General features: G+C 38.3%; 1 protein-coding gene across 1 annotated transcript in view; it reads right to left on the bottom strand.

The window, feature by feature from the left end:
* Positions 1-8609: 8609 nt before the first annotated feature.
* PELI2 (pellino E3 ubiquitin protein ligase family member 2) overlaps positions 8610-18574 on the bottom strand; it is a 202642-nt gene continuing 192677 nt past the window's right edge. Inside the window, exon 6 of the mRNA XM_061180870.1 lies at positions 8610-12107. Coding sequence (XP_061036853.1) covers positions 11541-12107 — 567 coding nt within the window. The 3' untranslated portion in view covers positions 8610-11540. The remainder of the gene's footprint in view (positions 12108-18574) is intronic.

Genomic DNA, 18574 nt, shown 5'->3' with positions numbered 1-18574 from the left:
ATTCAATGGAAATGTTGATGGGCTGCAGGGACTTGAAATTTGGGTAGTTTATTGGATTTAATAGTATAGGTTGTAGTGTTTTAAATGACTTTTTACTCTGACTCTACAAGAAACTAACAGGAGAACCAATCAAAGATCCTAATGCAAACCAGGGTGGTAATCCAGCTTGCTGTCCATCAAATCCATGAGGTTCAATGTTCCAAGTGAATAAACTAATTCTAATAAACAGAATGGGACTTTGAGACTATCAAAAATAAATGCATTTAATATTAAGAAACATCTACTAACTGAAAGAGTGGTGCATAATTGTCAATAGTCATATTCTCAAATATATAGTCACAAGTATATTTGCTATTCTTTTCATAAAATAATATCATTACATGGTCACCAGCATAAAACCTATTAAAATGTTTTAAGTCAGAGCTGTGCATAAGCAAAAACTGTATTTATTTAAAGATTAGGGTTTAGAACTACATGAATAACAATGGCCAATATTGGGCTTATGCTCATTTGTTTCATTTAAAATAAGTAATCTTGAGAATGTGGGGCAATAGGTCCATAATGGCTAAAGCCTAACAATTAAAGCTCTCCTCAAGAATTTAAAATACACTATATGAAAAACAAAGGGGCTCTGTTGTCAAATAAATATGGGATGTACTAGATTATTTCTCAAGGTTATAAGGTTATAAGGCCTTCTTTTGCCGAACATTTTCTGAGACTTAAGTTCTAAAGATGACACATTGGAAAGTATCTTATATTACCAAACTCAGGTTTGGCTGCTCACTGCTGGAAAGCCAATACTTGAGAAACAAGTGTCGATTGGAAAGGAAAGGTTGCTTTATTCAGGAGGTTGGCAACCTGGGGAGAAGGTGGACTTGTGTCCAAAAACCAGCTCCAAAGATTCTGTTTGACCATGAAAGTCTTAAAAGGAGAAAAGGGAAGTTAATTGCCATTAACCATTTGGGGAGGGGATCAGAGTCTTTGTTATCTTCCACTGTGTGCAGACTTTCTTCTGATTGGTTGGTGGTGAGGTAACAGGGTGGTGTCCAAGGAATCTTGTGCTCAGCCTGAAGTTATCATCCTCCACCTGGGTGGGGGGGCCTTAGCTCCTACAGAAGAACTCAAAGATATTGTTGTGTATAGCTTTTGAGGAGGAACCAGGACGGTGCCCCATCGCTGCACTATTGTTCCTTTTTTTTTTAATTAATTAATTTATTTTTGGCTGTGTTGGGTCTTCGTTTCTGTGCGAGGGCTTTCTCTAGTTGCGGCAAGTGGGGGCCACTCTTCATCGCGGTGCACGGGCCTCTCACTGTCGCGGCCTCTCTTGTTGCGGAGCACAAGCTCCAGACGCGCAGGCTCAGTAGTTGTGGCGCACGGGCCTAGTTGCTCTGCGGCATGTGGGATCTTCCCAGACCAGGGTTTGAACACGTGTCCCCTGCATTGGCAGGCAGATTCTCAACCACTGCGCCACCAGGGAAGCCCTATTGTTCCTTTTTAAAAAAATATTTTTTATTTAGGACTTCCCTGGCAGTCCAGTTGTTAAGACTCTGTGCTTCCAATGCCGGGGGTGTGGGTTTGATCCCTGGTTGGGGAACTAAGATCCCACATGCCTGCCATGGGGCACAGCCAAAAAATTTATTTTATTTTATTTTATTGAAGTATAGTTGATTTACAATGTTGTGTTAATTTCTGCTGTACAGCAAAGTGATTCAGTTATACATATATATATTATATAAATTCTGTTTCATATTCTTTTCCATTATGGTTTATCACAGGATATTGAATATAGTTCCCTGTGCTATATCCTAACAGTAGGACCTTGTTGTTTATCCATTCTATTTGCAATAGTTTGCATCTGCTAATCGCAAACTCCCAATCCATCCCTTCCCCACCACCCTGCCATTTGGCAACCACAAGTCTGTTCTCTGTGAATCTGTTTTTGTTTCATAGATAAGTTCATTTGTGTCATTTTAGATTCCACATATACGTGATATCATATGGTATTTGTCTTTCTCTTTCTGACTTACTTGACTTACTATGATAATCTCTAGTTGCATCCATGTATTATTGTTTCTTGATTGTCACTCCTTTGATTCTGCATTCTCTCACTTCCCTGATTAGGCAACTGTTTGAATCTGCCTTTTGGAACTCAGGGAAGGTCAAGGAGGCTGAATGAAGCCTATTTCCTACAAAAAAGAAAGAGAGGACATGGAAAGTATTTGTACCTGGGAGGGCCCCACAGCGTCCTGCTCAGTTTCACTTGCAAGGGAACACTATAAACCACTATTGTTTATTGAGCAATTATGTATCATAGTTCCTATATTATGTTACCTTCACATCTCTAAGGAATTGAAGCATTATTACCACTCTGTTTTAAAGAGAAGGAAATACTTGCCCATCCATTTAACCCAATGGATCTAAATAGCAGAACATTTCCAGAATGTATGCAGAAATCAAACCCTGGGATTAAAAAATGTTCCCTTCCAAGTTTTCTCAGAAATATGTAACTAGATAATAGGAACCCAAAATCTGTGAACTGTGCTGTGATGATACCCAGTTTACTGATCCATAGCAAGTTTCCATCATGTTAAATAACAATTTTGAGAACTCAGCAAGTTCCCAGAATTATGTATAAATCTCATCTTTAACCCTGAACTCCCTCAAACTAATTTGAGAATTTTTGGAGATTTTTTTCCCTGTAAGGTGGAAATGGTTAAAGGTACGTACTAAAGAAATCAATCCTAAAGGATAGGGAATGGAAGTTTAGAAAAGACGCAGTCGAGTCGAGTCAGGTCTAGTCACATAAGAGAAGATGGAAGCTAGAATCACAGGGCAGGAAGAACACTTGACTGGTTAGGCCATCCATTCCCATCTCCATGTGGGGCCATATACCTCAAGTTCCAAGGGAACCATGTTGGGAGAACCAAAACCAATGAGCACAATGTGGAATTAGTTACTTGTACCACAGAGGCATTTACTCTGCAGGTGATCCATGTTCCATGCTTTGAGAAATCCTTCAACTAAATGATTGTATTGATTGTATTCATTATACAATCAATACAATCATTTAGTTGAAGGATTTCTCAAAGCATGGAACATGGATCACCTGCAGAGTCATCTAGGTTGTCCATCAAGTGTAAATTCCTGGAGAGACCTAGAACTAGAACATCAGCCTCTGTTGATGTGACTAAGGAATCTGCATTATAAGCAAACACCTCAGGGCACTCTGATGTTAGCTCAAGTTTGAACCTGGAATTAGGCAAAAATGTCCATTATACCTCTTTAATAAGAATAGCCTTGATATTCAACTAGAGCCTGTTTAGAAGATGAAAGAAGGAAGCAATGCTTAAGAACAGTCCCTTTGGGCACTCCAACACATGTCCCACAATTGGCAATGGGCATTCAAGGGGCCACAACAGGTTGAACATAATTTTCTTAGGCTTACAGCTTTGGCAGCCATAACCACTGTGGTCTCATTTTGCCAGCCTTGGGCACATTTTGTGTCTCTGGGAGAGAGAACTTTCTTCTGCAGCTGTTTACTGAGAAACCCACTACAGATATACAAGTCATCATTTTTCCCTCTGTTCCCAAAGCCACATTTCCTAATTTACATTAAAAAGTCCTTGTAATTAAATAACTAAAAGTAAGACCAGAATGCAATTGAAGTCACGGTTAAAAATTCATTTAAGTTTAGAAAAGATAAACCTCCAAATGTTAAGTGTTTCTCTCTGGGTGGTGGGATTATGAATTTCATACTTAACCAGGTTTTAATTTTTTTTACAATGGACTTCTACTGGCTTTTATTTTGGCTATAAAAGTTTTTGTTTTCAAAAATACTTTTTAAAGAAAGTAGATTTTGAGGTCTTATAATAGCATTCTATTCTTTAAAATAGCATTCTATTCTTTCAGAAAGTGTATTCTATTTTTTCATCCTCATAGCAAAAGTAGACAATCCTTAAGAATATGATGCTGTCTTGTAATCTTGTTAGTATGCTTATGTGTATGTTCTCTTTATCTAATGACAAGGGGAAGTGTGATTGAAAGAAATGACCTATGTTGTAAGACTCTGGAAAACATCTCAAGGTAGGCAAAAATTTGAGGATCCTGATTTTTATCTCAGTGACTAAGAAAATGTATAGTACTGTATTTTTAATTTTATTTTAGTGAGGTATAGTTGACTTACAATGTTGTGTTAATTACTGCTGTACAGCAAAGTGATTCAGATATATATATATATATATATATATATATATATATACACACACACACACATTCTTTTTCATATTCTTTTCCATTATGGTTTATCACAGGATATTGAATATAGTTCCCTGTGCTATACAGGAGGACCTTCTTGTTTATCCATTCTATATATAATAGCTTGCATCTGCTAATCTCAAACTCCCAATCCATCCCTCCCCCATCCCCTCCCCCTTGACAACCACAAGTCTGTTCTCTATGTCTGTGAGTCTGTTTTGTTTTGTAGATAAGTTCACTTGTGTCATATTTTAGATTCTACATATGAGTGATATCATATATTTGTCTTTCTCTTTCTGACTTACTTCACTTAGTATGATAATCTCTAGGTCCATCCATGTTGCTGCAAATGGCGTTAATTCTTTTTTTTTAAATATGGCTGAGTCGTATTCCATTGTATATATGTACCATATCTTCTTTATCCATTCATCTGTCAATGGACATTTATTTAGGTTGTTTCCATGTCTTGGCTGTTGTGAATAGTGCTGCTAGGAACATAGGGGTGCATGTATCTTTTTGAATTAGAGTTTGGTCTGGGTATATGCCCAAGAGTGGGATTGCTGGGTCATATGGCAACTCTATTTTTAGTTTTCTTGAGGAACCTCTATACTGTTCTCCATAGTGGCTGCACCAATCTACATTCCCACCAACAGTGTAGGAGGGTTCCCTTTTCTCTACACCCTCTCCAGCATTTATTCGTAGATTTAAAAATTATGGCCATTTTGACCCGTGTGAGGTGGCATTTCATCATAGTTTTGATTTGTAGTTCTCTGGTAATTAGTGATGTTGAACATCTTTTCATGTGCCTGTTGGCCATCTGTATGTCTTCTTTGGAGAAATGTCTATTTAGGTCTTCTGCCCATTTTTCAGTTAGGTTGTTTGTTTTTCATTGTTGAGTTGTATGAGCTGTTTGTATATTTTGGAAATTAATCCCTTTTCAGTCGCATCATTTGTAAATATTTTCTCCTAGTCTGTAGGTTGTCTTTACGTTTTGTTTACGGTTTCCTTTGCTGTATGGTACTGTAGTTCAATTCTAGGAATCACATTTTTCATAATCTAACATCTCTGAATTTAGTATGTATCTTTTAAAAATTAGTTTTGACATATAATTCACATACCATAAAAGTCACCCCTTCAAAGTATAAAACTCAGTTGCTTTTAGCACATTCAGAGTTGTGCAACCATTACTACTGTTACCGCAGGTTCGTGTGCCCGATGCCCAGTGAGCCCAAACAAACCGAAGTGTTGGAGTTTGGAGCAGAGAAAGGTTTATTGCAGGGCCATGCAAGGAGAACGGTGGCTCATGCTCAGAAAAACCTGAATTCCCTGATGGTTTTCAGGGACATGTTTTTATAGGCAAAATTTGGGATGAGGGCTGCAGGATGTGTGACTTTCTTCTGATTGGTTGGTGGTGAGGTAATGGGGCGGTGCTCCAGGAATCTTGCGCTCAGCCTGAAATTACCATCCTCCATCTGGGTGGGGCCTTAGTTCCTGCAGAACTCAAAGATATATTGTTATTTATATTCCTTGAGGAGGAACCAGGATCCTGCCCTGTTGCTACACTTTCGTTTCTTGACTGCTTCTCCTTTGTTTCTGCATTCTCTCCCTTTCCTGATTTGCAACTGTTTGAATCTGCCCTTTGGAACTCAGGGCAGGCTGAATGAAGCCTATTTGCTACAAACTAGAAGCTCGGTTTCACAATCCTCTTTGGTATATAGCTGGGAGTGAAAATGCTGGCTCATGTGGTAACTGTATATTGTACATTTTGAGGAGTTGTAAACTGTTGCTCCAAAGTGGTTGCACCATTTTACAATTCTACCAACAGTGTATGAGGGTTCCAGTTTTTCAACACATTCTCAACACTTGTTACTGTCTTTTCGATTTTAGCTATCACAGTGGGTATAAAGTGGTATTTTGTGGTTTTTAACTTGCATTTCTCTGATGCCTAATGATGTTGGGAATCTTTATGTGCTTATTGGTCATTTGTGTATCTTCTTTGGAAAAGTATTCAAATCTTTTGACCATTTTTTAACTGGGTTATCTGTCCTTTTCTTGATGAGTTATGAGTTCTCCATGTATTCTGGATACAATTGCCTTATTAGCTATATGATCTCCAAATATCTTCTCCCATTGTATGGGTTGTCTTTTTACTTTTGAGAGTGTCTTTTGATGCACAAAATATTTTAATTTTGAAGTCCAGTTTATCTTCTTTCTTATGTTCGTGTTTTTTGGTGTTTAAGAAATCATTGACTAATCCAAGGCCACAAAGGTTTACTCTGTTCTAGTTTTTGCTCTCTGTCCATTTTGAGTTAATTTTTGTATATTGTGTCAGGTAGGGGTCTAACTTCATTCTTTTGCATGTGGATATCTAGTTATCCTAGCTCCCTTTGTTAAATACTCTTCTTTCCCCATTGCATAGTTCGGGCACCCTTGTAAAACAGAATGCATCCCACAATTGTAACTGTGGCTATGTTTTTCTATAATAACGCATCTTACAAATCATGGCATCTTAGATTTGTTAAAGTGTTAGAATACTTAATCCTGAAATAAAAGCCTATATAAATGTATATTTTGGGACGGGGCGGGGGGGGGGATGAAAAATCTATTTCCCTCAACAATACTAAGACTCCTTAAGTATCAATGTGATGAGAAAAAAACTGTCATAAATACCTTTTCTTATGAAAGACATACTAGTTTAAGGCTTGGAGGCTTACACATAATGCTTATGTTGTTAAAAGTGAATGAAGATTGTCACAAAGGTAGCAATATGAGTATAATGCCCATGCAGAAAATCCATTAATTCTAGAAGCCAGGTTAAATTCTCCTGGAAGTGAGATTTATTTGACAGTGATGTAATGTCACAAATATAAACAAACACCAATGGAATTTTTCAGATAAAAAAATTGAGATTTTTCAGAATCTAGGTTTAAATAGGTATTGTGCAGAATATAAAACAATGATCAGCTCAACTGTCTGCGATCAAATTATAAGTTTGAAAAATGCAAAAGTCAAGTCTACTTTTATATCCACTTCCTATCTAATGTCCTGATGAAGACAACGACTCACAAACATACTGAGATCCGTTTAATAGTTTCTGAAGATTTCTCCTGTAAAATGGCTTGTATTTCCACAGATATAACAGTGAAGAAATAAACTTTTCAATTTGACATGAAATATAAAAGAACAGTTTTACAAATATATCCATAAAATTTAACTGCTCATAACACTATACATGGTAAATATGACCAACCTCTTAGCTTCTAGACTATTTAAAACAGAGAAACAATATGTCATCTCAGCTAAAAAGAAACAACTTCCCTTTCATGGAGTTTATTTTTGTTTAGAAACAGTTAAGTAGAACTGGAAAAATACTTGCTTTTCCCTATCTTCCTCTAGGGATTCTGCATGAGGGTGAAAACTTGAGAGGATATTAGTTTTGCTAAGAAGAAATACTGAACCTTCTTCTGTTTTACTGATTCAGAAATGCTTACATTCTTTTAAAAAGATCCTGGAGTTGTCTCATTGGTCTTTGACTGGGTCATAAAGAAGTGATAACAGAGCTGTGCTCTCCTTCTAGCATTAAAGGAGGAACTTCATACCCTCAGCCTATGAAGGTTAAACTCTGGGGATGTAAGAAAGAGCTACAGCCAAAAGAACAGCGCTAGATCCGGCTTAAAATCAAGGTTCTGTGCTTTGTCTATTAGAAATTCCACTGTTACAAGGCAGGATTGCATGAAGATAAGTTTTTTAGCCAGCATTGACAATGTTGTGATCATATATCCTTTCATGCAAATCCAAAGAACAGAATGGCTTTAAAAAGAAAAGTTGATCAAAATCATAGAACTGCAGGTAACAATTCTATAATCTATGTGACGCTTAAATTAAGAAAGAGAAAACACGCTCCTTTTTCAACTCTCAAAAAGTGCCCAAATAACAATACTGAGCTCCCAAATGACAGGGGTTTGGATTTTTTTTTTTTTTTTTTTAATGTAAGCAAAAATAAAGCATTGAAGCTTTATGAAGAAAAGAGTTCTCCTCAACTTTGCTAATATAGTAGATGTAATAACTTAAAATAATTTCCCTACTGCTACTGGAAATAAATTCTACTACAATCATGTGTATGCCAGTTCCTGGCATATTTCTGCATCCAGATTCATTCGTCTCCTTAAAGGAGCCCATCATTTTTCCAATGGCTTTCTCCTTTCTTTAAACCCTAACCCTGAAATTCTATAACCAGTTATGTCACGTGGCTTCCCTGAGGCACAAAGGTACCAAACTCTATAATTAACTATCGAGGAATGATAAATATGCTCTCTATTTATATTAAAAGATTTTAATTCTTTTGGGCTACAGTTAGGGAAAAACCCCCAGAAAGCTTAATACTTACTCTGCAGTGTGAACTGTAGCCCTTCTTGCAAAAAGCGAAACCAAATAAGGGAAATGAGTTGCAGCATGCATGACCTGGCAGCACCGATTAGTAATAATAAAAAAAAATTCCAGACTAGAAAAATATTCAGAGTTGTATCCCATTCACTCTGAATCTTTTTTTTTTTTTTTTTGTAATAAATTGGCGTAAACAACTGGAAAAAAACTGGAAAAAAACCTATGGGAATACATCATTGGAGCTCTTCTGGAAACCTAGTCACAAAAGGCATTTCAGTCAGGCTGAGATCAGGATAACTGGTCTGCAATTTCCTATGTGTACATCTGGGGAGTGGAATTTGCCCTTAAATGTGATGTCAAGCAAGACATAAAAACAGACATAACCTCTGAGAATTTACCTTTTCTGAACTGTATTACTGTACTCTGAGCTAGAGTTCTTTATTTTCACTTTATTTTTTCCAGAGGAAAAAAAATGTCTCATTAACCAAAGTTAGCAGATCTTACTAGCAGTGGCCAAGATGAGCCTGGCTTCCTTCTGCAAACGGGCCACCTCGCTGTGGTTCTCTAGGCAGGGGAGAGGGGACCTCACTTGGAAGTCAAAGGAAAAGATGTGGTGCTAACAGAGGTGCAGGGGTCACTGTTGCCCCTTCCAAGAGCTTGGAATTTCTACCCAAATTTACTAAAAAGTCAAACTTCTCAGATTGGAAGATAACTATTTTGGGGTATATGTTGCATGTGGAACTACCAGACCTTGAACTACTATAGTCCTTGAAATGGACAGTTGTATCAGATGGTAACTTCCTGGGGAAAAAAAAAGTTTCTGATAGGTAAAATCCAGCCTTTCTAGATGCAAGACTATTTATTTACCTTACAAGATGCTTTTTAGGGTTATCAGGACTCCTCAAACCACCTTCAAACCACATTGCAAGAAAAGGGACCGTGTGCTTCCTGTATCATTTTGTGGAGCCTAAAGCAGCACAGACTGAAAAGACATATTCCATCATCAGTAAAAGCTAATCATGGGGGACTCTGGCTACCACAAAAGGCATTGGATATATTCTGGGCAATTTCATTGTTTTCTTTCATTCTCTGTCTGCAGGTCAAGCAAGCTATACAGAATTGAGTAAGCGATCAATGAGAGCACTGTGGTTGGATTTTCACAGCACTTAAAAATCACCAAAACAAAAACAAACAAACAAACACCTCATAAACAATAATCTCCACTGAAAAGTAAAGCTATCTGAAAACTGAGAGGCTGAAATTTTTATATATTAAGTCAACTTAAGCAGCAGCAATCAAGACTAATAGACCTTATCACGTTAAGGAAAAGGGCTTTCAAAATGGGTTAGGACAATTGAAGATAGGCAAAATATTTGCTAGTAGGCAAACCATGGAAAAACCAATTCAAATAGGAATGCAGTATATTAGAATCATATAAATCATATATCTTTACAAAGGTTAAAAAAATGCAGCATGAATCTGCAATGGTCAATTTAAGAGGATGTTAATTTAAACATACTTGCTCCATGTGGCAGGAATCTGTTTCATCCCAGCCAGCTCTGGTAGTCGCATGTCCTAAAGGATCTTTACATCACAGGAACAGTGATACACTGGTACTGAGCACAGAGAATGAACATCCAAGAATATTATTCAAAATGAAATGAAACTAACAGAGAGGGCTGGTGGAGCTCATATGAAATTCTGATTTAATTATTCCTCAGTAAACACTCATTTGCTCTCCTGAAATCAGTAATTTCAAATGCTCTCTGCAGATGTACCACTTGGTGTTGTGTACATCTAATGATCACGTTTAAATTTAGTTTGATTTGCAAACATTTTCAAAACTTATAGGGCTCTGTAAGCTGCAAGGGAAGGTGACAGATGGCAGAAAGGGGGTGAACAAAACTGACTATCGTAATATGTTGCTTTTTAAGTTCACGGAATTTTGGCTTTCTTAAGAAAAACTTAGGAAATTCCAACGAGTAGTTTTAAAAAGTAAAATCTTATTTTTAATCACTCTTAAATTATTCAGTAAGCAAGTAAACTTGATATTATATTACCTGGGCCATATTTTCTGCTGCAATAATCACTCTCAGTTAGTTAATGAATTTTTAAGAGTAGCTACATTTTAATCAACCAAACAGTTCTGGCCATGCAAGATGAGAATCGGGGATAGACCATGTCAGACCAAAAATAACAAAAGGCAGGCTAAAAAGTTATGGAAAACTCTTTGTTTGAAATGCCAAGGTATTTGATGAATGTATGTATAAAGTAATAATTAAATTCCACTGAAGTTTAAAAAAAAACAAAACACGACAACGTATGAATATTCCGTCGCCTCAAAAGAAAAATCAGAGAAAAGCCCCAGATCAAAACAATCACCTGTGCCTAAGGTCTCCTGTCCCCCAACATCATCTTATAGAGCTGCCCCTTTGGTATCTGGTCAGATTCTAACCTGTATCAAGTATTTCCAGATACGGCATGTCTAACACCTATACCACACAGCACCGAAGTTTGCAGTTAAGAGCCAACAACTTTTGAATAAATTTCTTCTACAGTTGTTTTAAAATGGGATTTAAAGTCCTGTCCAAATTTAACAAAGAAAACTTGTTTTAAAAACCCCAAGGTTAAAATAAAAGGGTGGCATTTTAAATCCAATTGTTACAAAGATATTATGGTTTAATTAAGCAGACTTCAATGAGGATGCTGCTATTGAGCATGCAACACACCACTGTTATCGTCAATGCCTGGCATGTTTCATCACCATGCCCTTCTTTTTTCCCAGCCTCAGGACCCCCCCTCCCCTTAATGAACGGTATTATAAAAAGGTAAAATCTGGAGTTAGTGGCAAAATCTTCACAGTAACTTGTTAATAAAGTCGTCGTCGATGGCTGTAAAGGGCATCAGTCAACTGGACCTTGGAAAATCAATTTGATGCAGTTCTGTTCCCCAAGCAGCTGCGTGGCACAGAAAGGGCAGGCGGCATGAAATGCGTGAGTCCCGTGAGGCAGCGGGATCTGAGACCAATATTTCGCAGACTTCTCTGAGCACACATGTCCACAAGGGGTGAAAGCATGAGTGGGTGGTCCCGCGTCTACATAAAAGCCCGCCTCGCAGCCGAGCCAGAGCGGCACGTAGGGGCCCACAGTCCTGCACATGGGACACTCCCTCTCGTTGGCCTCCGTGTCGCTCCGATGGCCCCAGTTGTGGTAGCCGTGCACGTGGCCACAGCTGAGGTACGCCCAGGGCTGCTTCTCCTCCACCACCTCTTTCCTGTTGATGCTGGGGAAGGCCAAGGTGTTGAGCCCCACGGGACACTGTGGCCGGGCAGCGTTGATCTCCTGCCGCAGGGCTTCAATGTGCTTCTGGGTTGGGGTGTGAAAGAGGCCATCTGCCGTCCTCCAGAGCAGGGTGGCCCCGCACAGGTCGATGAGGGAGCCGTCCTGCAGGACGTTGGTCTCGCTTTCCACCTACAAGTTTGACAGACATGCCTTTTAAAAGCAAAATTTGACAAACCACGCTAACGTTTTTGTCCTCTTAAAGATCATCTCCGTAGTCAACACAGGGGGGGCAGTTTATCCCACGGCCTCCCTGCAAAACAGGACTAGGGGGGTAACTCACCCTCCCTGAGCTTCCCTTTCCTCATCTGAACACTGGGTGTAAATCATGTATGTGAAACACACAAAGCCCTAAGCGCGGATGCATTTACTTTACATGTTCAATTAATGTAGTGGTTATTTTAACAAACTTCACAAATCTCCTTAGATTTTTAGGTTTCCTCCTCAAGTCAACAACACAACTCCTCCTTGATCTCTTAAGGGACGGGAGATGTCCAGCCAGCCCATCTGGTGAAGACTCATGCTCATGTTGACCAGAGCCAATCCAGAAGACCCCTGCGGGGCCCTGCAGTAAATACTATAGTGGTGCCAACGACTCCTGGTGACCCTCGGCTTCACACAATCTATCATTTATCCTGCATTCCTAAGGTCTGGAGCAGAAGTGCTCACTGTGACCTTTGGAACATCATTTAATCCCAGCTTACCCTTCCCCCTCCCCGTGTCCTCAAGTCTATTCTCTACGTCTGCGTCTTTATTTCTGTCCTGCCCCTAGAGACTGGCTGTGCTACGCACTAAGTGCTCACAAGACTAACAGCTGACAAGCAGCACAGTTAGACGTGGTCCGCAGGAGCCTGACCCCTGTCTCCGTGGGCCACCTGTGCTCTATGGATGTACTCAGGTGCACTGCCCTCTGGCACGTGCCATGACTGACCTCTGCCTAGAATTCTCTATCCCAGCTCACCCCACCCCTAGTCTACCCTTGGGCCTGGCAAACCTCCCACTCATCATTCAGGGCTCACTTGGATGGCACTTTGCCTGGAAGTTGTCCTTTAATGACAACAGCGGTCCTTCCCCCAAAAAGTATCCAATACTGGTAGTTAGAAAAAGCTAAAATCCCAACAAAATGATAAACCTCAATACTTTACAGGAAAAATACGGTGACTGCTTTTTGAGTAGCTTTTAAGTTGCTGAAGCTCTCTCCTCGCCCCACCCTGAACACCTAGTCTCCTCCCTTCTCACTGGGTGTCAGGAGCCTCCCTTCTCTTCCTGACCACAGGTAATTCTCAGGGGAGGTCTCATCTCTGCATAAACTTTGTAAGAAGAAGAACACTACTGTGGTAATAAGCTGGAGTTTGGGCTATGTTTTTCTTTGTTTTCCTTATGATTATTTTTATTCATTGCTTTTTCTTTATAAATATATTTTATTAAAATATACACAGATGCTCCTTTTATCTTATTCATGATTTCTAGATTGATTATATCATGGTCTGAGAATATAGTTCATATGATTTCAATCTTCTGAAATTTATTTTTGAATTTCTATTTTCTATTGGAGTATAGTTGATTAACAATCTTGTGTTAGTTTCAGGTGTACGGCAGAGTGATTCAGTTATACATATATATGTATATATTCTTTTTCAAATTCTTTTCCCATTTAGATTATTACAGAATATTGAGCAGAGTTCCCTATGCTATACAGTAGGTCCTTGTTGGTTATCTATTTTAAATATAATAGTGTGTATATGTCAATCCCAAACTCCGAATTTTTCCCTCTCTCTCACCTTTCCCCTTTGGTGACCATAAGTTTGTTTTCTAAGTCTGTTGAGTCTGTTCCTGTTTTGGAAATACGTTCATTTGTGTTATTTTTTTTTTAGATTCTTCATATAAGTGATATCATATGATATTTGTCTTTCTCTGTCTGACTTACTTCACTCAGTGTGATAATCTCCAGGTCCATCCATGTTGCTGCAAATGGCATTATTTCATTCTTTTTAATGGCTGAGTACTATTCCATTGTATATATGTACCACAGCTTCTTTATCCATTCATCTGTCAAAGGACATGAGCTGTTTGTAACTTTTGGAGATTAATCCCTTGTGGGTCGCATCATTTGCAAATATTTTTTCCCATTCTGTGGGTTGTCTTTTCATTTTGTTTATGGTTTCCTTTGCTGTGCAAAAGCTTTTGAGTTTAATTAGGTCCTGTTTGTTTATTTTTGTTGTTATTTTCATTACTCTAGGAGATGGGTCAAAAAAGATATTGCTGTGATTTATGTCAAAGAGTGTTCTACCTATGTTTTCCTCTAAGAGTTTTATACTTTCAGGTCTTACATTTAGGTCTTTAATCCATTTTGAGTTTATTTTTGTGTATGGTGTTAAAAAATGTTCTAATTTCATTATTTTATATGCAGCTCTCCAGTTTTCCCAACACCATTTATTGAAGAGACTGTCTTTCCTCCATTGTATAGTTTTGTCTTCTTTGTCATAGATTGACCATAGGTGCGTGGGATTATTTCTGGGCTTTCTATCCTCTTCCATTGATCAATATTTGTTTTTGTGCCAGTACCACACAGTTCTGAGAACTGTAGCTTTGTAGTATAGTCTGAAGTCAGGGAACCTGAATCCTTGAGCTCCGTTTTTCTTTCTCAAGATTGCTTTGGTTTTCGGGGTCTTTTGTGTCTCCATACAATTAAAAATTTTTTGTTCTAGTTCTGTGAAAAATGCCATTGGTAATTTGCTAGGGATTGCACTGAATCTGTAGATTGCCTTGGGTAGTATAGTCATTTTTCACAATATTGATTCTTCCAATCCAAGAACACGGTATATTTTTTGATCTGTTCATGTCATCTTTGTTTTCTTTCATCAGAGTCTTATAGTTTTCTGAGTAAAGGTCTTTTGCTTCCTAGGTAAGTTTATTCCTAGGTGTTTTATTTTTTGTTGTGATGGTACATGGGATTGTTTCTGTAATTTCTCTTTCTGATCTTTCATTGTTAGTGTATAGAAATGCAACAGATTTCTGTGTTCTAATTTTGTATCCAGCAACTTTACCAAATTCACTGATGACTTCTAGTAGTTTTCTGGTCGCACCTTTAGGATTTTCCATGTACAGCATCATGTCATTTGCAAACAGTGACAGTTTTACTTCTTCTTTTCCAATTTGGATTCCTTCTATTTTTTTTTTCTTCTTCTCTGATTGCCATGGCTATGAATGCCAAAACTATGTTGAATAAAAGTGGCCAGAGTGGACATCGTGGACATCCCTGTCTTGTTCATGATCTTAGAGGAAATGCTTTCAGCTTTCACCATTGCGTATGTTAGCTGTAGGTTTGTCACATATCACCTTTATTTTGTTGAGGTATGTTCCTTCTGTGCCCACTCTCTAAAGAGTTTTTATCCGAAATGGATGTTGAATTTTATCAAAAGCTTTTTCCACATGTATTGATATCATCATGTGGTTTTTATTCTCCAATTTGTTAATGTGGTGTATCACACTGATTGATTTGCAGATATTGAAAAATCCTTGCACCCCTGGGATAAATCCCACTTGATCATTGTTGTATGATCCTTTTAATATATTGTTGGAGTGGGTCTGCTAGTATTTTGTTGAGGATTTTTGCATCTAAGTTGATGAGTGATATTGGCCTGTAATTTTCTTTCTTTGTGTGTGATATCTTTGTCTGGTTCTGTATCAGGGTGATGGTGGCCTCAGAGAATGATTTTAGGAGTGTTCCTTCCTCTGCAATTTTTTGGAATAGTTTCAGAAGGATAGGTGTTAACTCTTCCCTAAATTGTTTGGTAGAATTCACCTGTGAAGCCATCTGGTCCTGGAATTTTGCTTGTTGTAAGTTTCTAAATGACTGATTCAATTTCAGCACTGGTAATTGGTCTGTTCATATTTTCTATTTCTTCCTGGTTCAGTCTTGGGAGAGTACCTTTCTAAGAATTTGTCCATTTCTTCTAGGTTGTCCATTTGGTTGGCGTATAGTTGCTTGTAGTAGTCTCTTATGATACTTGTGTTTCTGTGGTGCTGGTTGTAACTTCTCCATTTTCATTTCTAATTTTATTGATTTGGGCCCTCTCCCTTTTTTTCTTGATGAGTTTGGCTAAAAAAAAGTTTATCAATTTTGTCTATCTTCTCCAAGAACCAGCTTTTAGTTTCATTGTTCTTTTCTACTGTTTACGTCATCTCTGTTTCATTTATTTCTGCTCTGATCTTTCTTTCATTCTACTAACTTTGGGTTTTGTTTGTTTTTCTTTCTCTACTTGCTTTAGGTGTGAGGTTTGGTTATTTGAGACTTTTCTTGTTTCCTGAGGCAAGAGTGTATCGCTATAAACTTCCCTCTTAGAACTGCTTTTGCTGCATCCCATAGGTTTTGGGTCGTGGTGCTTTCATTTTCATTTGTCTCCAGGTATTTTTTGATTTCCTCTTTGATTTCTTCAGTGATCCATTGTCTGTTTAGTAGCATATTGTTTAACCTCCACGTGTTTGTGGTTTCTTTTTTTTTTTTTTTTACAGGTTTTTTTTCTTTTAGATGATTTCTAATCTCATAGTGTTGTGGTCAGAAAAGATGCTTGATATGATTTCAATTTTCTTAAATTTACCGAGGCTCACTTTGTGGTCCAGCATGTATAAATCCTGGAGAATGTTCCATGTGCACTTGAAAAGAATGTGTATTCTGCTGCTTTTGGATGGAATGCTCTATAAACATCAATTTAGTTCATCTGGTCTAATGTGTCATTTAAGGCCTGTGTTTCCTTATTGATTTTCTGTCTGGATGGTCTGTCCATTGGTGAAAGTGGGGTGTTAAAGTCCCCCACTATTATTGTGTTACTGTCGATTTCTCCTTTTATGGCTATTAGTGTTTGCCTTATATATTGATGTGCTATGTTGGGTGCATATATATTTACAGTTGTTATATCTTCTTTTTGGATTGATCCCTTGATCATTATGTAGTGACCTTCTTTGCCTCTTGTAACAGTCTTTATTTTAAAGTCTATTTTGTCTGATATGAGTGTTGCCACTCCAGCTTTCTTTTGATTTCCATTTGCATGGAATATCTTTTTCTGTCCCCTCACTTTCAGTCTGTATGTGTCCCTAGATCAGAAGTGGGTCTCTTGTAGACAGCATATGTACGGGTCTTGTTTTCTGTATCCATTCAGCCAGTCTACGTCTTTTGGTTGAAGCGTTTAATCTGTTTATGTTTAACGTAATTATTATTTTTTTTTAAAAATTAATTAATTAGTTTTATTTTTGGCTGTGTTGGGTCTTTGTTTCTGTGCGAGGGCTTTCTCTAGTTGCGGTGAGCGGGGGCCACTCTTCGTCGCGGTGTGCGGGCCTCTCACTGTTGCGGCCTCTCTTGTTGCGGAGCACAGGCTCCAGACGCGCAGGCTCAGTAGTTGTGGCTCACGGGCCCAGTTGCTCCGCGGCATGTGGGATCCTCCCAGACTAGGGCTCGAACCCGTGTTCCCTGCATTGGCAGGCAGATTCTCAACCACTGCGCCACCAGGGAAGCCCTAAGGTAATTACTGATATGTATGTTCCTACTGCCATTTTGTTAATTGCTTTGGATTTGTTTTTGTAGGTCTTTTTTCTCCTCTTCCTCTTTTGTACTCTTCTCTTGTGATTTGATGACTAACTTTAGTGCTGTGTTTGGATTTCTTTTTTCTTTTTCGTGTATCTATTGTAGATTTTTGGTTTGTGGTTACCATGATGGCAGTCTATAAACAAGAGTGTTTTTAATTTCAAATACAGCTTATATATAAACAAGATTCTTTTAATTTCAAATGCATTTCCTGTGTCCTGCATTTGTACACTCCTCACGATTGCTGGTTTTGATATCATATTTGTGTGCAGATGACTTCCTGCCTTTACTGGTGAGCTTTTCCATTCATAATTTTCTTGTTTCTAGTTGTGGCCTTTTATTTTTTTCTCCCTAGAGAAGTTCCTTTAGTATTTGTTGCAAAACTGGTCTGGTGATGCTGAATTCTCTTAGCTTCTGCTTGTCTGTAAAGCCTGTGATTTCTCCATTTAATCTTAATGAGAGCTTTGCTGGGTAGAGTATTCTTGGTTGTAGGTTCTTCCCTTTCATCAGTTTAAATATATCATGCCACTCCCTTCTGGCCTGTAGCGTTTCTGCTGAAAAATCAGATGATAACCTTATGGCAAATCCCTTGTATGTTATTTGTTGCTTCTCCCTTGTTGCTTTCAATACTTTTTCTTTGTCTTTAACTTTTGTCAGTTTGATTACTGTGTGTCTTGGCATGTTCCTTCTTGGCTTTATCCTGCCTGGGACTCTCTGCACTTCCTGGACTTGGGTGTCTGTTTCCTTTCCCATGTTAGGGAAGTTTTCAGCTATTACCTCTTCAAATATTTTCTCAGGTCCTTTCTCTCTCTTCTCCATCTGGGACCCTTACAATGTGAATGTTGGTGTGTTTAATTTCGTCCCAGAGGCCTCTTAGACTGTCCTCATTTCTTTTCATTCTATTCCATGGCAGTGATTTCCACCATGCTGCCTTCCAGTTCACTTATCTGTTCTTCTGCCTCATTTATTCTGCTATTGATTCCATCTAGTATATTTTTCAGTTCTGTTATTGCATTGC

Source organism: Eubalaena glacialis, chromosome 2 (assembly GCF_028564815.1).
Source record: "Eubalaena glacialis isolate mEubGla1 chromosome 2, mEubGla1.1.hap2.+ XY, whole genome shotgun sequence".
Lineage (NCBI taxonomy): Eukaryota > Metazoa > Chordata > Mammalia > Artiodactyla > Balaenidae > Eubalaena > Eubalaena glacialis.
This window is presented reverse-complemented; position numbering and strand designations above follow the sequence as displayed.